Raw genomic sequence first — 24,573 nt, 5'->3', positions numbered from 1 at the left:
GAAAGTACCACTGAATGGGCGGGGTCAGTGAAGGGTCCATTGTATATGGAGACCAGTGCAAGGACCTATGTATACCTTAGCCCCTTCATTGGTTTATTCAATGAAATAAGCTTATTACTTAACTGTCTGCTCCCTGGTCCGATTCTGTCTCAGACTGCACGTGATATCAATACAGTGCACCCGGAACAGAGACAAGCGGAATCGGGGAGCTGACAGATAAGAACCAATACTTATCTCTTATGCCATGATGCCTGCGGCCTACAAGACTGTGAAATCCTACTATATCAGTAGCAGAACGAGTTGGAGCGCCAATTCTCCCCGCATAAGCAAGGAGAACCAGCTGCAATCACTTACCGATCCCCATTCTTGCTTCCCCTTCACATGGCATGATGACATAATGTGGGGCTCTGGGGGGCTGCTGGAGGCTAAAGAGGAAATGGAGGAGGTCGTGGCCATTTTTCCCATTTATAGGCCAGTAACTGACTATTAAAAATGCACGGGGCTGATCAGGGCATTCATCAGTATCCTGGTGTGCCAATCCGAGCCTGTGCCCAAGAATGTACGTACCGTGGTAGCTTATGTGGCCATTGTGAGCCTTCTGAGAGAGGAGACCCAACTCTGGTTGTTTCTGTTTTCTTTCCTTGATTGACAAGTTCTAGTACAAGACTTTGCCCTACAGGTGCTCTTGTTCTTGGTGACCAAATCTGTGAATGGGCAATTTTAGGTGCTCCTATTATTGATTTTTTTTTTTTTGTGATAATGTGATAAATGTGATTAATATGTAATAATAAGTTATATTTGAGTCACACAACATCCAGATTACTAATATTTGTATGATTAAAAACTATTTACTGCATATTTCTTTTGTAGGTTTTCCATGCAGGACAAGCTTTCCGGTTAGGCCGGTACCCAATACATTGGCATTTAATGGGTGATGTCATGTACACATCCTATGTACGAGGTTGTAGTATTCATCAGACCTACAACAGAGCAGTGACCATCCACAACACTCACAACCTACTTGTAGAACATAACGTCATCTATGATATCATGGGTGGAGCGTTCTTCATTGAAGATGGCATTGAGCATGGAAATATACTTCAGTATAACTTGGCCGTATTTGTTCAGCAAAGTACCAGCTTGCAAAATGAGGATGTTACCCCAGCAGCATTTTGGGTTACCAATCCAAATAACACAATAAGGCACAATGCCGCTGCTGGTGGCACACACTTTGGCTTTTGGTATAGGTTGCACGATAAACCAGATGGAGCTTCTTATGATCCTAACATTTGCCAGAAGTTCATGCCACTTGGAGAGTTCTACAATAACACTGTTCACTCTCAGGGATGGTTTGGCCTTTGGATTTTTAAAAATTACTTCCCTATGGTTATACAAAATCCCAGTGTCTCTTGTAGCTATTATGGACCATCCCCAGCTATTTTCAGATCTTTGACCACCTGGAATTGTCAGAAAGGAGCAGAATGGGTCAATGGTGGTGCTCTCCAGTTCCACAACTTCACCATGGTCAATAATGATGATTCTGGCATAGAAACTAAAAGAATCAATCCAAATTTCGTGAATGGATGGGGAGAAACCTACGGGGCAGTCCTCAAGAATGCTATCATTGTAGGACATCTGGATGAGCTAGGACTTGGTCCAGCTTTCTGCACCGCTAGAGGCATCACCCTGCCATTTGATGAAGGACTCACTGTCTCATCTGTAAAGTTCATGAACTTCAATCGCCCAAACTGCGCAGCAATCGGTGTTACAAGCATTACTGGGTTATGTACTTACAGATGTGGAGGCTGGAGTGCAAGATTTAATGGAATACAATTCTTTAATTCACCCAACAAGGCGGGATTTAGATGGGAACATGAAGTTGTTCTTATGGATACAGATGGGACCCTAACAGGTAAATACATGAATAAGTCATCCATCCGAAATATGTCACTGTATAAATGCAGTCTTATTTGCAGGCAGCAAGTTATAGAGCAGGGGAGCCTAGTATTGTAGCAAAAAGATTCAGTCTAACTTTGGTCCATAGATGAACAACTCTCACCTGGCAGCCATTGCCTCAAGTTACTTTATATAGAGTAGTATTGAATAGTATGGAATGAAAGGTTGGCATGTCTGGGGGGTTCTGGCAGCCTCCGTACAAAATTGATGGTGGACAATTATGGATCTAGAGGAATCTTCATTCAGTGTAATGTACCTCTATTATTTTGAAACTTCCAAGTGTATAACTTAGTACTGGAAAATGTAGTGTGAGTGTACGCCATAATTCCAGACTAGACACTGTTGTGTGAAAGGAATTTAGTACATCATAGTGGGCAATAGCAGAACTACCACCATAGCAGCCGTAGCTGTTACCTATTGGATTACTCAAAGCAGGCATCAGCCAATATTCACTTACCCATCCTGGCTTCTTCCCGTAGCTGCCTTTGAATTTCACATTTTTTCGGATGTTGAACATTCAGCACCAGAACGTAAAATTGCAGTAACAGGCTGGAGCCAAAGCAGAGTGGCCATGGGCAGGATCAGCGATGGGGGGTATATATATATATATATATATATATATATATATATATATATAATCTTAGAAATGACTAAAGCTTTAAAGGGATTCTATCATTAAATCAACACTTTATTTTCTCGAGAACATGTAGGGGTAGCCTCAAGAAAGGCTATTCTTCTCCTGCCTTTAGATGTCTTCTTCGTGCCGCTGTTTGTTAGAAATCCCGGTTTTCTTCGGTATGCAAATGAGTTCTCTCGCAGCACTGGGAGAAACTCATTTTAGTAATACGCTTTATTAAGTGGCCTTCATAAAACATGGGCAAAGCTGTTCGTAATGAACTGTATTCAACCTTAATGTTCAAAAATATTTGATTTTTAATGAAGCCGTAAAAATTGGAATTAATCTCAGACAAATTAAACTGACCACCGTGACATGCATTGCTGTAAATATTACACCTCTTCTATCTCTTCAGATCCCAGAGTATAGTAGTTAGAGGGCCAGGGGAGGTGAAAAAAATGTAAAACATTTATACTTACCTTCTGTTACACAACCGGCGGCATAACAGTCAGATATGAAGATGTTACTTTATTACTATTTTGATTTATAGTAACTTAGTAATAATTTGCAAGTAACAAAATTGTTTTTGTTTTAATATAGGAAAAGTAGGAGGGAAGGTAGTACCAAAAAGTGCTCTCCTTGATCCGTCCCAGTGCAGCCAAAGCAGTGACTTTAGCGCCGGCTTCCCTGGATCCGTCTGTAACGCCTCCGTCAGCTTCCACAGATTGGCCTTCAATAACCCAACTCAATCTTCTCTACTTGGACAGGATGTCATCATCTCAAATTCCTTTGGTATGTTCATGATATTATGGATTTACTGTTCCAAATGCTTAATCCTTTAAGGTTGCAGACAGTTTTGTCCTCAAAGGGGTTGTCAAGGGATTGGACAAATTAAAGAGCAGGCCAGGGTAGGTGTAAAACAAAAAAAAATTCATGTGGTCCCTTCATTGTTAAAAGTCCTGTGTCCCAATCAGTGGCCCCGACGGTTACAGGAAGCGAAGCACCCGGTGATCTTTGTGAGTTGTGAGATATCTTCTCTAAACACAAGGTAACTTTTATTTTTAGGCGCCAGCCATGTACCTTACCTGGTACAACGCCTGACACACCCAAATGGATGGATGGCCTTGTTACCTAATGCAGATTCCTTCAACTGGTATTTCTATGGCGTTGATTTCATCACAAACATTTCCTATTCGGCTACATTTTATGGATTTAAGGTAAAGCCAAAACATCAACCCCGAACTGTGTGACCAGATAACTGGTGTTTGCTGTCAGATTTCTATACTTCTAAGATTTCCAATAACTTTACCATATGATTGTATTCTATATAGAGTGAGGACTATGTGCTGATATCCCACAACTTTACCCAGAGTCCAGACAAGTTCCAAATAATTGATACCCGTAATGCGTCCACAACGCCAGTGAGCTGGAGCAATAATAGCAATGGAGACTGGTACTTCAACAATAACACAACCACCCTGACCTATCTAGGTAGGTACATGTGTGTGATCCTAGTACTCACTATTACTCAAGTAATCATTGACTATAGAACAGAGGAATCGAGTGATTTGTTTATTAGTATTGTCTTCTATTATTATATTGTAGTTCTAATATTATATTGTTTTTTACTTTGTATTCATTTTGGATTGGTCTTATTAGATCCATATTATTTACTTAAAGCGTAACTAAACTTTTGAACAACTTTTGATTTTCTGGCAGTATTTGTGACAGTAATACACGTTGCAATATACATTATTAATAATTTTTGGCTCCTTTCTGTGAAATCCTGTATTTTTTTTATTCTGTCCTTTGCTGCTCTGTTGAGAGCTGTCCCCTACTTCTCACTGTGTAAATGTACACAGAGGCATAGCTTGAGATTCCAATGCAAAATCTGTTATGGGGCCCCTACCTACTGTGATAGAGTGAAGGGTGTGGTGTGGGAGGACAGGTATATTCCAGCCAGGCGGCTAAAGGGTGTATGGTAAAGACCCACACCAGGGAGGTCAGCTGGGTAATCAAGGCCTGATAATAGTCTGTGTGTAAGGACTAGGAGTGTGGCACCACACAGACAGAGCTGACCTGTCCAGACCAAACCTGTAAAGTAGGGATTGTGCCACCTGTTGCTGTTGCCAAGGCGGGAATTTGGTAGCCAGTCTCCTGTATAGTCAGGGAACAGTTTCCTTATGTTTAGTTAGTTCTCAGCGAGAAGGCTTTTGTTTTTTGCCTGTACAAAGGCAGTTAATACACTGCAAGTGAATAAAGCCTGAACTTGTGTGCAACCCAGTCTCTGTGTCCCTGTTTCCTGCACTGCTACCGAGCATCTACCTGAGCGATTCCCACACTACTCTGTGCCATTCAGAATAGTCTTACATTTTAAGTGGCAGAAGGATCTTTGGGGCCTTTCAGGGTCCAGGACCCCATAGCAGCTGAAACCACTATACACCTGCGTATACAGGCTTGTGTGTAACAAAGAGAAAATGAGGGTGAGGATTTTGTATGACACTAGGGTATACTTATACCTCTACTATTTTCAGAGATTTCACTGGCTAAATGTACAGTTGTAAAAAGAAAAGTGGCAAAGACCGGGTCCAGCAATCAAGGAGGACTCCAATAAAAAATAAAACTTAACTTTTAATGTTGATACATAAAAAAACAAGGTTATGTGCAAATAACCATGATCAAAAACCAGTCCATGGGTCAGACTGACGCGTTTTGGAACCTTTCCGTTCCGTAATCAATTAGGGAATTAATTAAGGAATTCATTAATGAATGTAAAGATTCCTAAACGCGTCTTTTTAACCCATGGACTGTTTTTTGATCACGGTTGTTTGCAGATAACCTTGTTTGTTCATGTATCAACATTAAAAGTTAAGTTTTAATTTTTATTGGAGTCCTCCTTGATTGCTGGACCCGGTCTTTGCCACTTTTCTCATTACAACATTGCCCCGAGCCAAGGGGGTCAGGATCCATGCACAGCAGTGTTTCCTGGAACAATTGGAGTTTGTTGTCTATATATGTGAGTTGGACCTATCTAGAATAGCCTCAAAGGTGAAAAAAAAAATTATATAAAAAAATCCTGTAAGTATGCATATGCGGACATGATTTGTGCGGGCAGTGCGCATCACGCACACGGACCCCATTATAGTCTATAGTGACCGCTTGCAATTGCGTTTGTATTCGGTTCGGGGGGTCTCCATGCGGACTCTCCCCGGACGGAATACAAAACCAGATGTGAACAGGACATAAGCCATAACACCTAGGGTTGATCATTACTACGCTAAATCAAAATGTAGAAAAGCAAAGGTGAAAGCAGACATTCTAAGCATTTAGCCTATATGTATTTATAGAGTTCTCTTTCTACTCCTAGTGTCTGGAAGACGTTCCGTGGCTGGGATACTGGACACAACCATGTCAAACATCTATGTATACCTGTCAGTCTACCAATGCTATTTTAAGAACTGTATTCCACCCCCTCCCCCACCCCAACCGAGCTCAAACCCCGAAGCAGCTTATGAGTAAGTGATACTGGATGGTAATTTGTAGATCATCATTTGTTATTCTCACTTTGTATCCGCTCTCAGAGCCATATGAGGTCTTAATGTTTGCGGGACAAATTTTTCTTCATGATGCCGCCATGAATTATTCTGTACAATGTACTGGGAAGCTGGAAAAAAAACTGAATGGGGTGGATTTGAAGAAAAAGTGCATTTGTTTGATTTTCTTACAGGATTCGTTTTTCATGGTGTTCACCAAAATGACAAAATGACATGTCACCTGTATTCTATGTTTCGGTGTGATTCCAAGGATACCACATTTATATGGTTTTAGTTACATTTTAACCCCTTAACAAAAATCCAAAACTGTGTTAATGTTTTTGTTTTTCTATAAGTTGCCATATTCTAACACCCGTAACTTTTTTAGACTTCCATGTACAGGGATGTATAGAACATTTTTTTTATGCAGCGTCAGGTGTACTTTTTAGTTATACCATATTGGGGAACTGCTTTTGCTTTGATCACCTTTTAATAGATTTGTTATATGAGCTAGTTCAGAGAATCAAGACACCACACACATTGTCATAGTATATTAAGTGGATCCAGAGTTTTAATAGAGGAAAATTGTACATTGTAGGTGTGGTCATACATCGCATAAACAAAGGGAAGGTGTGATTAGTATAATAAACATAACATGATTGGCTATAAAATTGTAACATAAATTTTGGCACATAGCTTTTGGATAAGGCACAGAAGAAGCCACATCCTATTATAGATTAAAGTTTTCTTCAAGAAGGATGCCCTCTCTGGATAGCACTCAGGAAAGGAATGGAACATGACTACAGGCACAAGCTGGCATCTCCCACAGTAGGGATGAGGGACCCGAATGGGGAACACCCCAAACGGAATACCAAACACAATTGCAAGCACTGTGCAGTAAAAGCACACAGACCTCATAGTCTATAATGGGGTCTGTGTGCTTGCTGCGCGCTGCGCGCACAAATCATGCATGTTCTGTACGGAGATCTGGCGGCAAGCACACGGACCCCATTACAGTGCTTGCAATTGCATTTGGTATTCAGTTTGTGGGGACTCACCTGGATGTAATACCAACGCAGATGTGAAAGGGGGTAAAGGTAAGTTAACACGGAGATTTTTGGTCAGGATTTTGAGGCTGTAGCCGCCTCAAAATCCTGACCAAAAAGATAGCTTCCATTGAAATCAATGGAAGCCGCTCGGGAGTTTTTTCCGGGAGCCGGAAGAAAAAAAGAAGCGAGATGCTTATTCTTCAGGCAGTTTTGCCTCGTGATTCGACCTGCAGACACTCCCTCCTTCAGACTAGGCCCATTCATTGGCCTAATCCAGAGCATAGTGCGCGGCTGGATGCCGATGCAGTGCACTGGCTTTTGGACCGGAACCTGAGGCAGCCTCTGCCTCAGGTTCCGGTCCAAAAAACCCCATCTGAACTTACCCTAAGTCTCCCAGCTTCAGTAATGTCACATGAGACTTGGGCACTTTATGTGTAGGTTACATCTGAAAAATGGGAGTGACTAGCAAATGTTGTGACCATTTCACAAGAATAGACATGGAGAATTGTGGCCACACCCTTAGGGGGCATCATCCTGACTGAAGATTGCTGGAGTGTACTGTGCTGTCTACTGAAATCTATGATAAATCCCTGAAAATGTCTATTTTCATGGGTGTTTAATCTATCATTTTTGTGAATCTAGCTTATGAGTTCACACAGTACTTTTTAATAAAAGTGTTAGTACACATCTATGTATTTACTTGTCTAAGGCTGAGGCTCCAAGTTGCGGAAACGCAGCTTTTTTGTTGCGGTTTTTTGAGCCAATGCCAGGAGTGGATTGAGCAGAAGGGAGAAGTATAAGAACTTCCTATATATCTCCCATTCCTTTTGTAGCCATTCTTGGCTTTGGGTCAAAAAAACTACAAAATCTGCAACAAAAAAAGCTAAGCTAACATGGGGCCTCAGCCTAAGGCCGGGCCTCACGGACCGGAAACGCTGAGATTTGCACTGCGGGAAAAATCGTGGCATTTTACAGTGCAGGCAAAGTGGATGGGATTCATGCGAATCCCATCCCCACTTTGCGGAAAAGATCGCAGTGCGGACATGCTGCGATTTGCAAAGCCATTGCGGCTTTGCAAATCGCAGAAAATGGCTTTGCAAATCGCAGCATGTCAATTATATTTATGGAAACGCCAGCAGCTTTCCCGTAGATATTATGTTAAGAGAAAGTCTGCAGAGGAAAACTCTGCGAATTTTCTCTTAAAAGTGCTGCGGAAAGAACCGCAATGTCTTCCCGCAGCGCTTTAGTGCTGACGATACGGCCCATGGGGCCTTAGCCTTAAAGGGATTTTCCCACAAATCAAGTTATTCTCTATCCATAAGATAAAGTATAAATTGCAGATCATTGGGGGTCCCCCCATTCAGACCCCCACTGATCAGGAGAATGAGGGACTTTTGTGCAGTGCCTGGCTATCTCTAGTATTCCAAATTAACTGAATGGAGCAGCACAGAGCCACACTGATCTGCAACCTATAGGATAGGGGATAACTTGTTTTGTGGGAAAACCCCTTTAAGACTAAAGCCCCACATTACAGAAATGCAACTTTTTTTGTTGCAGATTTTGTTGCGGTTTTTTGAGCCAAAGCCAAGAATGGCTACAAATGGAATCGGAAATATATAAGAAGTCTTTATACTTCTAACTTCTGCTCAATCTAGTCCTGGCTTTGACTCAAAAAACCGCAACAAAATCTGCAACAAAAAAAGTTGTTTCTGTAAAGTGGGGCCTCAGCCTTACACATGTGGGTTTTTTTTTTTTTTTTTTATTCAACTAAACATTTTTGCTTAGTGTTTTGTAATTTTCATTGCTCTATATAAAAAAAAAAAATAGCTGTTCATTAACACAAGTAAAGTGCTGCTGAGTAATAACACCATTAGGCCCTGTTCAGGATTCCTCTTCATATTAATATTTTTAACAGGATTACCTTTCCAACTAGTCTCTTGATCATTTTAACCCTTTGGGGCAATAATTATGCACCTTTCTAAAATTTGACAACCTACTCAAACCTTTCCATATATTATAAATATTCCCTTTCAGACTAAGGCCCCTGTGAGAGAGTGAAGGGTGTGGTCTGGGAAAAACTGGTATATTCCAGCCAGGCACCTAAAGGGTGTATGGTAAAGACCCACACCAGGGAGGTCAGCTGACTAATCAAGGCCTGATAATAGTTGGTATGTGAGGACTAGGTGTGTGGCACCACACTGACAGAGCTGACCTGTCCAGACTAAATCTACAGAGCAGGTATTGTGCCACCCGTTGTTGTTGCCAAGGTGGGAGACTGGTAGCCAGTCTCCTGTATAGTCAGGGAAAGTTCCTTATGTTTAAGTGAGTTCTCAGCTGAGAAGGTTTTCGTTTTTGGTTATTTTGTGCCTTTGAAACGGCAGTGAATGCACTACAAGTGAATAAAGCCTGAATTTGTGTGCAGCCCAGTGTCTGTGTCCCTGTTTCCTGCACCACTACCGAGCATCTACCTGAGCGATTTCCCACAGCCCCATGTAGAAAAACAGAGCTAAAAAAAAAGTTGCAGTAAAAAAACAAGTTGTATTTTTCTTCTGCGGCATTTTTCACTCGAGTTTCCCTCAGAGCTTTTTCTGGTCATGTTAAATCTATGGGGAAAACACTTGCAACTTTGTGACTAAAATTATCTTGCTCTGATTTTCAAAAATGAAGCTTTTCCTCATCCAATATGCGGATGAGATGGTGATTCTGGGGCAGTAAAAAGCTGTGTTTTTTTTTTTCCTCTTGAGTTTCCGCATCAGCCAAAAAAGTTGCGCTTCCACAAGTTTTTAAGTTGCAGAGGGTCCTGCCCATGCAGTTGACTAGGGCACTCCAGCATGTCAAGGAAAAAGAGTTAAGGCACCAGATAGTCTTACTGAAAGGATGGTTTTCTTTCTTTGGTCAAGTAGAACATTTTCAAGAGTTAATTATTAGAGATGAGCGAACACTAAAATGTTCGAGGTTCGAAATTCGATTCGAACAGCCGCTCAATGTTCGTGTGTTCGAACGGGTTTCGAACCCCATTATAGTCTATGGGGAACAGATACTCGTTAAGGGGGAAACCCAAATCCGTGTCTGGAGGGTCACCAAGTCCACTATGACACCCCAGGAAATGATGCCAACACCTCTGGAATGACACTGGGACAGCAGGGGAAGCATGCCTGGGGGCATCTAACACACCAAAGACCCTCTATTACCCCAACATCACTGCCTAACAACTACACACTTTCCACATTCAAAAAAACCTCTATCAAAGTGGGAAAATACCTGGAAACCTTCTTTACTCCCCAAATGGATGGACACAAACCCCAATTTAAGCTCAACAAACAGTAACAACCACCCCTTTAAATCACGTTCCCCATGACAACCACAAATGGAATAGGCAATGGGAATTCCAAAAGCCCTCACCCTTAACTGTCATTTTGAGTGTGTGTGTGTGTGTGTGTGATGTGGTAAGACCTTCCAAAATTCACTTTTCTAGCCCTTAACATGAGCCCTTCCAAACAAAGTTACATGACCTTAAGCTGAGCTACCAGCAGAGATTGAGGCCCTTGGCATGAGTAGAGCCTTGCACCAGCAGTGTTTTTGGCACTTAGGGTGAGTTGAGCCTTGTACCAGCGTGTGTCCCTTAACATCAGGCGGGCCCTAAGTTCTGCGCTTTGCACAAAAGTTCCACATTAACTAGGCTGAATGGTACAAAGATTAGTAGGCCCGAGAACCAGGAACAGGTCTTGCAATGGCTGTCGGATAACGCTTAAAGCACATTGTCCACCAGCCAGTCAGCCTCTACCTCCTCTTACCCAACAGTCTTGTCCTCCTTCCACCCAAAATTCCCAATCTTCCCAGAACAATAACCCCAACTGTCCCTGCTCCCCAGAGCTGTTCTCCCTTCCTTTGACTGTACCGCAACCTGCCCCTCCATTTCGCGATTCCACGGACCTAACAGACGAGTATCTGTGTCCAGATGCTCAAACACTAGAGTCTCCTCCATTCCATCTCCGGTCGATTTGGTGGCGGATGACCAGCAACCCACCCTCATCGACGACGATGAGACGCAGTTGCTGTCAGGGCAGCCAGTTGACATGCGCATTGTGCAGGAGGAGGAGGCGAGACAGGAGTTGGAAGAGGAGGTGGTGGACGACGAGGACACCGACCCCACCTGGACAAGGCAGATGTCAAGCTGGGAAAGTAGTGTGGATGTTGAGGCAGGTGCAGCACCAAAAAGGGTAGCTAGAGGCAGAGACATGTCCAGAGGCAGAGGTCAGCTGCTTTGCCGAAGCCAGGCCAGACCCGGAATGTCCGAAGATGTTCCCTTTTGTACCCAGCCCAGAAAAACTCCCCCATCGAGGGCACGTTTCTTGAAGGTGTAGAGTTTTTTCAAGGAATGCGCCGAGGACAGATATAGTGTCGTCTACACAATTTGCCTCTTGAAATCGAGTAGGGGCCCTGAGAAGAGCAACCTGTCCACCACTTCAATGCACCGTCATTTGGAATCCAAGCAATGGAATCAGTGGCAGGCAGCAACGGCAGGACAAACGTCGCCCGCCGTTCATGCCACTGCCTCTGCTCACAGTGCTGGCGATGCACTCCAGAGGACGAGCCAGGACATCACTTCATCTGCCTCCGCCACTTTGTTGACTTCTCCCTCATCCTCCCCTGTTTCTGTCTTATCTCCTTCTCCTGCACCATCAAAGGCACCATCAGGCGCTTCTTTACAACAACCGACCATCTCTCAGACATTGGAGCGCCGGCAGAAATACACCGCTAACCACCCACCCACGCAAGCCTAGAACGCCAACATCGCTAAACTGCTGGCCCAGGAGAGGTTGGCGTTCCGGCTTGTTGAAACTCCCGCCTTCCCGGACCTGATGGCAACTGTGGCACCTCACTATGCCGTCCCTAGCCGTCTCAACTTCTCCCGGTGTGGCGTCCCCGCCTTGCACCAGCACGTGTCACTCAACATCAGGTGGGCCCTTAGTTCCGCGCTTTGCTGCAAGGTCCACTTGACCACCGACACTTGGACAAGCGCCTGTGGTCAGGGATGCTGCAGTGCTTATCTTTAATGACAGGCAGGGTGAATGTGGTGGAGTCTGTTCCCCGGGTGCAAACTGGGGTGGCCTATCTCCTCTCCCAGGCCAAAATTCATGGCAGGAGTAGACTGAAACCCTACAACGCTGCAACCTCCACCACAGCTACTAGCGGCAAACGCTAAAACACTGGTGTGGGGAGACGTCAGCAGGCGGTGCTGAAGCTCATCAGCTTGGGGGACAGACAGCACAGTGCCTCCGAGGTCAGGGATGCCATCCTGGCTGAGATGGCATTTTTTTTTCCCTGCTACACCTGGGGCCTGGCATTTTTACGCCTGTGATAATGGCTGGAACCTGGTAGCGGCTCTGGAGCTTGCCAGCCTCCAACACGTTCCATGTTTGGCCCACGTCTAACCTAGTGGTGCAAAGTTTTTTAAAAACATACCCAAATGTACCGAAGCTACTGTTGAAAATGCGGCGCTTGTGCGCCCACTTTTGCAAGTGCACAGGAGTCGCTGCTAGCCTAAAAACACTCTAGCAAGGCCTACATCTGTCCAAACACAGGCTGTTGTCCGTCATTCACACACGCTGAAACCCTACAATACCATATCTTGAGCAGGGTGTGTGAGCTGCACAGACCTTTGATGGAGTTCCATCTACAAAACCCAAGGGTTCCTCAAAGTCAGCAACCAAAGTTTCTGCACCATGAGTTTCCAGGGGTGGCAGAGTTATGGCTAGGGGAAGAGGCATGGATAGGGATGATGTCTAGGGGCAAAAGCAGTGTGGATGTGGAGGCAAGCTAAGCAGGAAAAACTGGGGGTACAAGCTAAGGCATGGACTGGGGTGATGTCTAGGGGCAAAAGCAGTGTGGATGTGGAGGCAAGCTAAGCAGGAAAAACTGGGGATACAAGCTAAGGCATGGACTGGGGTGATGTCTAGGGGCAAAAGCAGTGTGGATGTGGAGGCAAGCTAAGCAGGAAAAACTGGGGGTACAAGCTAAGGCATGGACTGGGGTGATGTCTAGGGGCAAAAGCAGTGTGGATGTGGAGGCAAGCTAAGCAGGAAAAACTGGGGGTACAAGCTAAGGCATGGACTGGGGTGATGTCTAGGGGCAAAAGCAGTGTGGATGTGGAGGCAAGCAAAGCAGGGAAAATGGTGGCTAGAGGCAAAGGGATGTCCATAGGCAGCAAGGGCAAAGATGCAAAACTCTCCCGTTTCAAGAATTTTCCTGACTTGTTTCCCCACAAAACATTCCTGGGAGGAGGGCTGAAACACCACCCTCCTCCTCCTCCGCTGTTAGATTTACCCCAGCTACGAGCTGAAAACGCTGCAACACTGGTGTGGGGAGACGTCAGCAGGCTGGGCTGAAGCTCATCAGCTTGGGAGACGGACAGCACACTGCCTCTGAGGTCAGGGATGCCATCCTGGATGAGATGGCAATTTGTTTATCCCCGCTGCCCCTGGGGCCAGGTTTTTTAGCTTGTTGGAGGGCTCTGGAGCTTGCCAGCCTCCAACACGTTCCATGCCTGGCCCAAATGTTCAATGTAGTGGTGCAATGATTTTTAAAAACATACCCCAAATTAGCTGAGCTAAGGGTGAAAGTGCGGCACTTGGACACCCACTTTCCCAAGTCTACAGTACCTGGAACTAGCCGCAATACACTCCAGCAAGGCCTACATCTGCCTGAAGCACCTACTGTTGTGCGAGGTCACCACACGCTCTAACCCTAGATACCGTATGTTCAGCAGGGTGTGTGAGCAGCAGAGACCTTTGATGGAGTACCAGCTACAAAACCCAAGGGTTCCTCAGAGTCAGCTCCCTCACTTTCTGCACCATGAGTTTCCATGGGTGGCAGACTTATGGCTAGAGGCACAGGCATGGATAGGGGTAATGTGTAGGGGCAAAAGCAGTGTGGATGTGGAGGCAAGCTAAGCAGCAAAAACTGGGGGTACAAGCAGCCGGTGACATCATCACTGACAAGCACAGCTGTCTGTCAGCTGACAGGCTGACTTTCACCAAAATGAACAGACAATGGATAGACTCATCATATACATGTCAGTTACATGACAAATTTAGTGCAATTTGCAAGTCCAAGATGGTTTGGAGATCTGCGGAGAGGAATCTCACCACCTCTTGCGGGTGCCATCATTTGGAAGGCAAGCCCTGGGCTCAGTGGGTGAGAGCAAGCGCAGGATAATCGTCGTTTGGCCTGGCGGCCACTGCCTCTTCCACTGTTGACAGGGCTGGCGCTGCAGTCCAGACCAGGAGCCAGGACACCTCCACATCTGCCTCTGACACTTTGGGGAGTTCACCCTTATCCTCACCTTTTCCTGCCATTTCTCCTTTTGCCCGCGCCATCATGCGCCTCTTCCCAGCAACTCCCCATCTCCCAAGCCTTTCATTTCATGCTAAAGTACAGCGCAACCCACCCACATGCCCAAGGCTTCAACGGCCTCATCTCAAGAAATCTGGCCCAGGAGATGTTGGAATCCCGGCTGGGGGACACTCTGCCCTTTTTGGGCAGAGTGTCTACTGCGCCACCGCACTGTGCCGTCCACACCAGCACTTTCCCCCAAACATGAGGCGGTCCCTAAATTCAGCGCTTAGCCCTAAAGTTCCATGTGACCAGTTACGAATGGACAAGTGCATGCGGACAGGGACGCTACCTTTCAATTTGGGCACAGTGGTTGAATGTAGTTGAGGCGTGGACCGGGTCGCAAAATGTGGTGGCCTGACTTGTCTCCCCACACAACATTCCTGGGAGGAGGGCTGAAACACCACCCTCCTCCGCTGTTAAATTGACCCCAGCTACGAGCTGGAAACGCTGCAACACTGGTGTGGGGAGACGTCAGCGGGCCGTGCTGAAGCTCATCAGCTTGGGGGCCAGACAGCACACTGCCTACAAAGTGAGTCATGCCATCCTCGATGAGACGGCAATGTGGTTTTTGCCACTGCACCTGGGCCCAGGCATGTTGTCATGTGTGATAATGGCCGTAACCTGGGATTGGCTCTGTAGCTTGGCAGCCTGCAACATATTCCATGCCTGGGCCACGTTTTTAACTCATTGCTGCTAATCTTTTGAAAAAGGTACCCCAATGTTCCTGAGCTACTGGTGAAAGTGTGGCGCTTGTGCGGATAGTTTTTAAAGTGTATAGTTGCCGCTGCTAGCCTCTATGCACTCCTACAACGCCTGTACCTGCTGGAACAACGGCTGTTGTGCGACGTCTCCACACTGCTGGCACTAAACATATCATGTGTTGAGCAGAGTGTGTGAGCAGCACAGACCTTTGATGTAGTTCCAACTCCAAAACCCTCGGGTTCGTCAAAGTCAACTCCCTCAGTTGCTCAACCATGAGTGGCCATGGGTGGCAGACTTATGTGAAATCCCATCCCATCCATTGCACTGGACACGAAACATTAGCATGCGCTCAGCACAACTTCGGATATGGCAGATGCGTTAAGCAGGGTGCAGGGTACAACACAGACCAGGCCCGAGCACCAGGAACAGGTGTTAGAAATACTGCAGCATCTGCCATTTCCTTCCAATTTTGGGGTTTTGGACCCGCCACCGACTTGTCTGGACCTAAGTGGGGATCATGAGACACAGTTGCCATCAAGGCAAGCTGTGGTCATGTGCGGTTTGCAGTAAGGGGGCAGTGCGCAATTGGAAGAGGAGTTGGTGGATGACGAGGCCACCGACCCCACATGGACAGGGGTGATGTCTAGGGGCTAAAGCAGTGTAGATGTAGAGGGAAGCTAAATCAACAAAAAACCTGGGTAGAAGCAAAGGCATAAACTGGGGTGATGTTTAGGGGTGAAAGCAGAGTACATGTGGAGGGAAGCTAAGCAGCAAAAACAGTGGGTAGAAGCAAAGGCATGCAAAACTCTACCCTGTTGGAAGACTTATTCCTAGGTCTGGAACACGTTAATGGCCCCCCTGGACAAATTACTGCCACTCAGGGGCCTAGTGTCACCAGGAGGGACAAGTATAGGCGCATGTTGTGGGAATACCTGGCCGACACCAGCTCTGTCCTCTCCGATCCCTCTGTGCTCTACAGCCTAAACTTATTTTCTCATCTTTTTTTCTGAACTGCACATCTCTTGCCTGCTTCCTTTGGGATCTTAGAAATGGTGGTCCACTTCCACAGATGGTAACTTCAATAGACAGTGTAACGGGAGTAGCTGAGGGATCGCTGTCTTAACCACTTTTTGGCACAAAATTAACTTCCAAAGCCAAATATGGTGCAAGTATATGATGCAAGGACACCTACACACCTATCTCTGACACATTGGGGAGTTCACCCTCATGCGCCCTTTTGGCCTGCACCATCATGCGCCTCTTCCCAGCCACTCCACATTTCCCAAGCTTTTCATTGCAGGCAGAAGTACAATACAACCCACCCCCATGCCCAAGCCTGTAACAGCCTCATCGATAAACTGCTGGCCCTGGAGATGTTGGTGTTTGTTTATGCTTCTGGAGACCCAGGCCTTCCGTCAGCAGATGGCAGCTGGGGCACCTCCCTATGCTGGGCCTAGCCGTTACTACTTCTCTTGGTGTGCTGTCTCTGCCTTGCGCCTGCATGTGTCCCATAACATCAGTCGGGCCCAGAGCTCTGCGCTTTGCTGCAAGGTCCACTTGACCACCGACACATGGACAAGCGCCTGTGGTCAGGGATGCTGCAGTGCTTATCTTTAATGACAGGCAGGGTGAATGTGGTGGAGTCTGTTCCCCGGGTGCAAACTGGGGTGGCCTATCTCCTCTCCCAGGCCAAAATTCATGGCAGGAGTAGACTGAAACCCTACGAAGCTGCAACCTCCACCCCAGCTACTAGCAGAAAACACTGTAACACTGGCATGGGGAGATGTCAGTAGGCCGTGCTGAAACTGATCAGCTTGGGGGACAGACAGCACAGTGCCTCCGAGGTCAGGGATGCCATCCTGGCTGAGATGGCATTTTTTTTCCCTGCTACACCTGGGGCCTGGCATTTTTGCGCCTGTGATAATGGCTGGAACCTGGTAGCAGATCTGGAGCTTGCCAGACTCAAACACGGTCCACGCATGGCCCACGTTTTCCAACTTGTTGGTGCCATGTTTCTTTGAAACCTACACCATTGTGCCTGATATACAGGTCAAAGTGGGGCCATTTTCGTAAGTGAGAACTAGCCTCTGCTAGGCAGAAAACATTCAGAGCACACTCCTCTCATCTTCGCACCGTTGGCTGGCGGAGGAAGACGAGGGGGTTGGAGTGGCATCTGATGTCCCTATCCCACACGAGGCTAGAGGGTGCACTTCAGTGCATCCCATTGCTTCACCACAAATGGTGTGAAGGGGAGTGGAAAATGGAGGAAATGGAGAGTGACCCTTACAGTTGGGGCCAGCAAAGGCATGCCAAGTAACACACTGGCACACATGGCTGACTTCATCTTGGGTTGCTTTTCAACACATATTTCACATCATGAAGAACAAATAATACTGGATTTTTTCAAGCCTCGAACCCCGGTCTAGGTCTAATGTCTGTTCCTTTCTTATATTAGGGGAGAGGGAAAAAAAATTACTTCAGTGATACGTTTAGCGTACATAGACTGACTATTAATGTGTATCCCACTTAGTGTTGTTAGGGTTACACACCGTCACAACCTGGCTAAAGCTTCTATAGCTGTTAATAAAGTCAACATAACTTTACGGTATCCAAAAAGACAGCTGGTACCGACAGAGAGCAAGACAAATGTCACCCAAAGCTGTGAGCTCTGAACACCCACAGTGACTTTGGCGTCATCATCATTATAAGGGAGCGGGTGGTAATAAATAACTTGGCAGTGCCTAAAACCCAAAAAGCTTATACAACTATATTTACATTAAGATACACAAATGAAACTTTTCAGTAGCATGTCATGAGACAAGCTGATAAGCTCTTCCTTTGTGCAGTGCTATTTGAAAGTTAAACGCTGCCTTTATTTTAATTCTGGAGAAGGTGCAGACATTAGATTTAGAACATGTTGTCTTCATTGTCCAAATCCTCTATATAGGTAACGTGTTTTTCGGGCCGAGCTGTCTGGGAACGAGCTGGTGCAGCACTGACAACCTGGGTGAATATGGCAAGAGCCTGAGATGTAGGGTGAATGAATCCCCAAATTATTTGTGGAATTCCCAGTGAGACAATGGCACTGTATACCAGTATTAAAAATTGTGGGTGCACATAACCCCCATATATTCTTTGAATTCCCAGTCAGACAATGGCACTGTATACCAGTAGTAAAAATTGTGGGTGCACATAACCCCAATATATTCTTTGAATTCCCAGTCAGATAATGGCACTGTATACCAGTATTAAAAATTGTGGGTGCACATAACCCCCATATATTCTTTGAATTCCCAGTGAGACAATGGAACTGTATAGCAGTAGCAAAAATTGTGGGTGCACGTAGCCCCCATATATTCTTTGAATTCCCAGTCAGACAATGGCACTATATACCAGTATTAAAAATTGTGGGTGCACATAACCCCCATATATTCTTTGAATTCCCAGTGAGACAATGGAACTGTATAGCAGTATTAAAAATTGTGGGTGCACGTAACCCCCATATATTCTTTGAATTCCCAGTCAGACAATGGCACTATATACCAGTATTAAAAATTGTGGGTGCACATAACCCCCATATATTCTTTGAATTCCCAGTGAGACAATGGAACTGTATACCAGTATTAAAAATTGTGGGTGCACATAACCCCCATATATTCTTTGAATTCCCAGTCAGACAATGGCACTGTATAGCAGTAGCAAAAATTGTGGGTGCACGTCACCCCAATATATTCTTTGAATTCCCAGTCAGACAATGGCACTGTATACCAGTAGTAAAAATTGTGGGTGCACATAACCCCCATATATTCTTTGAATTCCCAGTCAGACAATGGCACTGTATACCAGTATTAAAAATTGTGGGTGCACATAACCCCCATATATTCTTTGAATTCCCAGTGAGACAATGGAACTGTATAGCAGTAGCAAAAATTGTGGGTGCACGTAGCCCCCATATATTCTTTGAATTCCCAGTCAGACAATGGCACTATATACCAGTATTAAAAATTGTGGGTGCACATAACCCCCATATATTCTTTGAATTCCCAGTCAGACAATGGCACTGTATACCAGTAGTAAAAATTGTGGGTGCACATAACCCCAATATATTCTTTGAATTCCCAGTCAGACAATGGCACTGTATACCAGTATTAAAAATTGTGGGTGCACATAACCCCCATATATTCTTTGAATTCCCAGTCAGACAATGGCACTGTATACCAGTAGTAAAAATTGTGGGTGCACATAACCCCAATATATTCTTTGAATTCCCAGTCAGACAATGGCACTGTATACCAGTATTAAAAATTGTGGGTGCACATAACCCCCATATATTCTTTGAATTCCCAGTCAGACAATGGCACTGTATACCAGTATTAAAAATTGTGGGTGCACATAACCCCCATATATTCTTTGAATTCCCAGTGAGACAATGGAACTGTATAGCAGTAGCAAAAATTGTGGGTGCACGTAACCCCCATATATTCTTTGAATTCCCAGTCAGACAATGGCACTGTATACCAGTATTAAAAATTGTGGGTGCACGTAACCCCCATATATTCTTTGAATTCCCAGTCAGACAATGGCACTATATACCAGTAGTAAAAATTGTGGGTGCACATAACCCCAATATATTCTTTGAATTCCCAGTGAGACAATGGCACTGTATACCAGTATTAAAAATTGTGGGTGCACATAACCCCCATATATTCTTTGAATTCCCAGTCAGACAATGGCACTGTATACCAGTATTAAAAATTGTGGGTGCACATAACCCCCATATATTCTTTGAATTCCCAGTGAGACAATGGAACTGTATAGCAGTATTAAAAATTGTGGGTGCACGTAACCCCCATATATTCTTTGAATTCCCAGTCAGACAATGGCACTGTATACCAGTAGTAAAAATTGTGGGTGCACATAACCCCAATATATTCTTTGAATTCCCAGTCAGACAATGGCACTGTATACCAGTATTAAAAATTGTGGGTGCACATAACCCCCATATATTCTTTGAATTCCCAGTGAGACAATGGAACTGTATAGCAGTAGCAAAAATTGTGGGTGCACGTAACCCCCATATATTCTTTGAATTCCCAGTCAGACAATGGCACTGTATACCAGTATTAAAAATTGTGGGTGCACATAACCCCAATATATTCTTTGAATTCCCAGTCAGACAATGGCACTGTATACCAGTAGTAAAAATTGTGGGTGCACGTAACCCCAATATATTCTTTGAATTCCCAGTCAGACAATGGCACTGTATACCAGTATTAAAAATTGTGGGTGCACATAACCCCCATATATTCTTTGAATTCCCAGTCAGACAATGGCACTATATACCAGTAGTAAAAATTGTGGGTGCACATAACCCCAATATATTCTTTGAATTCCCAGTGAGACAATGGCACTGTATACCAGTATTAAAAATTGTGGGTGCACGTAACCCCCATATATTCTTTGAATTCCCAGTCAGACAATGGCACTGTATAGCAGTAGCAAAAATTGTGGGTGCACGTCACCCCAATATATTCTTTGAATTCCCAGTCAGACAATGGCACTATATACCAGTAGCAAAAATTGTGGGTGTATATAGCCCCAATTCTATTGCTAGGGGACTTGCAGGGTATTTCTGAGGTGAAGGTGGGGGGGCACACCGTTGGAACGGGGATTTGGGGTGTATATATGGGGTATACGGGAATACACTGTCAGTGTGTTCCATTCAGGATCCTGGGAAAGCTGGGTTGCGGCGATTGAGCCCGTCAGTGCCACGTTACACTGACAAGCTTCTCCCTGGAATTGAAGTTATATGTAAGCCCAATATATTCTTTGAATTCCCAGTGAGACAATGGCACTATATGGCAGTAGCAAAAATAGTGGGTGTATATAGCCCCAATCCTATTGCTAGGGGACTTGCAGGGTATTTCTGGGGTGAAGGTGGGGGGGCACACCGTTGGAACGGGTATCGGGGGTATATATCGGGTATACGGGAATACACTGACAGTGTATTCCATTCAGGATCCTGGGAAAGCTGGGTTGCGGCGATTGAGCCCGTCAGTGCCACGTTACACTGACAAGCTTCTCCCTGGAATTTAGCTCTTATAAGAGCTGTTGGTTGTCTTCTCCTTCCTATCCTAGCCTGTCCCTGCCTACCCAGAATCTAAGCCCTAGCTAACTGGACGGAAACCTCCGTCCTCGGTGAATTGCAAGCTCAGAATGACGCGAACCTGGGCGGCGCTGTTCTTTTAAATTAGAGGTCACATGTTTTCGGCAGCCAATGGGTTTTGCCTACTTTTCTCAACGTCACCGGTGTCGTAGTTCCTGTCCCACCTACCCTGCGCTGTTATTGGAGCAAAAAAGGCGCCAGGGAAGGTGGGAGGGGAATCGAGTAATGGCGCACTTTACCACGCGGTGTTCGATTCGATTCGAACATGCCGAACAGCCTAATATCCGATCGAACATGAGTTCGATAGAACACTGTTCGCTCATCTCTATTAATTATGTAATTTATAAGCATAAGGTATTCTTTGATAATATTTATTTAAAGGGGTTGTCCCACGTCGCATACTTACCCGTCTTCGTTCCTCTAAAATCTTCTGTCTTCCGGCTTTGTCTCGTCATTGGTGGGCGGGGTTACATATGCAAAGCCAAGCGGCGAGATGCCGCCGGCCCTGCATGCGCGCTCATAGACCAGTCTACCCTCCACAATGCAAATACAGACCCGACACCCTGCGGGTCTGTGTTAGCATTGTGAAGGCTAGACTGGTGTATGAGCTTGCACGCAGGGCCGGCGGCATCTCGCCGCTTGGCTTTGCATATGTGACCCCGGAGCGGAACAGCATCGCTTCTGCCGCTGCTGTCTTCATGCAGGGCAGAAGCATAGCGATGTTGCTGGCTTCACCTGTCCCCCAAAGGGTAAACTACCCCCCCCCCTCCAGGCTCGCTCCCGTGTACTTAGCCCCTCCTCCCTCCCCCTGAGAGCAGGCAGACACATCACTTGACTCAGGAGCAGCTAGGTCAGGGCTGTGGCCACAAAAAAAATGAATAAAGTGAGATAGTGGCCAAACAAAGCAGTTTTACTGAAGCAATGTATTTAGGAAAAGTCTTACATTCACATTTACAAGCATTATAGATAGGATCCTTGTGACGGGACAACCCCTTTAATCTAGGTAATATTCATCTTGTCTTTCCAGCTCTTGGTCCAATCGTTCCTTCTGGGAATCGTCATCAGAGAACAATAACACAGTACCGAAAGAAGGATCCAGTGTTGTCATCCCAGCAGGTAACTCTGCGGGAGATTCACCATTTCTCTATGCCTGTTTCCGATTCGTAGGCCAGTGATGTCCTGTTCATCAGTCATATGGCATGCTTACAGCTAAGTCCCATTCGAGTGAATGGAGCTGAGTTGCAATAACAAACGCAGCCTGTATATAATGTATGGTCCTGTGCTAGATAGGTAATGAGGCAGTCTATAGTATTAGTTTTGTTCCAACAGCTGATCAGTGTCAGATTTTGGAATCCCACCAATTTGATAATGCTGATCTATCCTAAGGATAGTGAAGACTTTTAAATGGTGTAAAATCCAGCTTCAAACCAGGTATCACGTCAGAAGATTTCTTAAAACATAACTTTTATTTTCGGGTCAAAAAAATAAAAATGTTACGAAGTAACATGGAGTAGACAAAAAAGTCAAAGCATTATGAAAGGCTACGCGTTTCTGGACAAAGCGTGTCCCTTCTTCATGGCCTACTACTACAAGTTAAAAGGTACGTATAAATAGAAACACCTAAATTGACCACTCCTCTCTTTCTCTTAACCCTTTCTATTCCAAATACACAAATGCGTATATATAAATTACAAACATATGAAAATAACATACAATATAATAAACAAATCCATACAACACAATGTAATGTAACTGCAGTGCTATAATGATCTGAAAAAACACTTACTTACTAACAATTACCCAAATCAAATTTAATTCTAATTTTAAATTTACCCAACATCTATAACAAATCCAACTTAAAATCAAAATACCAATATCCGTTGTTTTTCAAGCATTAAAGTGCTCTGACGACTTCCCATATCTTCAATAATCCATTCCGCCTAGAACACATAGTCAGGAAACCATGATAACCCACCACCTGACGTATACCAGGAAGGGCGAAATAACACATGACAAGTCACATGAACGGTCATATGACTGGTCATGTGATCGGATCTAAACACAAAACCAATGCTTACTATAGCACAATAAAGCCTCAGCAACCAATAAATTTTAACAGTTATGTTTATGTAACCTTTATAGATGTTAATGGATTTTCTATGGTGGTTATGTTGTTCCGTATCGTTTGAACACTATTATTATTTTTTTATTGGTTGCTGAGGCTTTATTGTGCTATAGTAAGCATTGGTTTTGTGTTTAGATCCGATCACATGACCAGTCATATGACCGTTCATGTGACTTGTCATGTGTTATTTCGCCCTTCCTGGTATACGTCAGGTGGTGGGTTATCATGGTTTCCTGACTATGTGTTCTAGGCGGAATGGATTATTGAAGATATGGGAAGTCGTCAGAGCACTTTAATGCTTGAAAAACAACGGATATTGGTATTTTGATTTTAAGTTGGATTTGTTATAGATGTTGGGTAAATTTAAAATTAGAATTAAATTTGATTTGGGTAATAATGTTTTGCATATATTTGCTTGAGTAAGTGTTTTTTCAGATCATTATAGCACTGCAGTTACATTACATTGTGTTGTATGGATTTGTTTATTATATTGTATGTTATTTTCATATGTTTGTAATTTATATATACACATTTGTGTATTTGGAATAGAAAGGGTTAACAGAAAGAGAGGAGTGGTCAATTTAGGTGTTTCTATTTATACGTACCTTTTAACTTGTAGTAGTAGGCCATGAAGAAGGGACACGCTTTGTCCAGAAACGCGTAGCCTTTCATAATGCTTTGACTTTTTTGTCTACTCCATGTTACTTTGTAACATTTTTATTTTTTTGACCCGAAAATAAAAGTTATGTTTTAAGAAATCTTCTGACGTGATACCTGGTTTGAAGCTGGATTTTACACCATTTAAAAGTCTTCATTATCCACTGGTTAAAGTCCCATCAGTTTCCGGGCTTCCTAGGACCACGGTAATATACAACATTTATATATGCTTTGGTGAGCTGGATCTACAACTTCTAAATATCCTAAGGATAGGACTCCAGTATCATAGTCTTGGAAAAAACCCAAATTCCCAAACTCCTAGCTTTTGTTTTTTCCTCAGTGAAACTTTGTATAGGGGATGGTAAAGCATT

General features: G+C 44.5%; 1 protein-coding gene across 1 annotated transcript in view; it reads left to right on the top strand.

Annotated features, from left to right (window-relative positions):
- Positions 1 to 24,573, top strand: part of LOC142200096 (fibrocystin-L-like) — a 207,602-nt gene that overhangs the window by 144,587 nt on the left and 38,442 nt on the right. Inside the window, exons 49-54 of the mRNA XM_075270160.1 lie at positions 871 to 1,912; positions 3,173 to 3,364; positions 3,638 to 3,789; positions 3,904 to 4,063; positions 5,940 to 6,087; positions 22,448 to 22,536. Of these exons, the coding sequence (XP_075126261.1) occupies positions 871 to 1,912; positions 3,173 to 3,364; positions 3,638 to 3,789; positions 3,904 to 4,063; positions 5,940 to 6,087; positions 22,448 to 22,536 (1,783 nt within the window). The remainder of the gene's footprint in view (positions 1 to 870; positions 1,913 to 3,172; positions 3,365 to 3,637; positions 3,790 to 3,903; positions 4,064 to 5,939; positions 6,088 to 22,447; positions 22,537 to 24,573) is intronic.

This window comes from Leptodactylus fuscus, chromosome 4, assembly GCF_031893055.1.
Source record: "Leptodactylus fuscus isolate aLepFus1 chromosome 4, aLepFus1.hap2, whole genome shotgun sequence".
NCBI lineage: Eukaryota > Metazoa > Chordata > Amphibia > Anura > Leptodactylidae > Leptodactylus > Leptodactylus fuscus.
The sequence above is the reverse complement of the archived record's forward strand: the minus strand, read 5'-3'. Positions and strand labels throughout refer to the sequence as shown.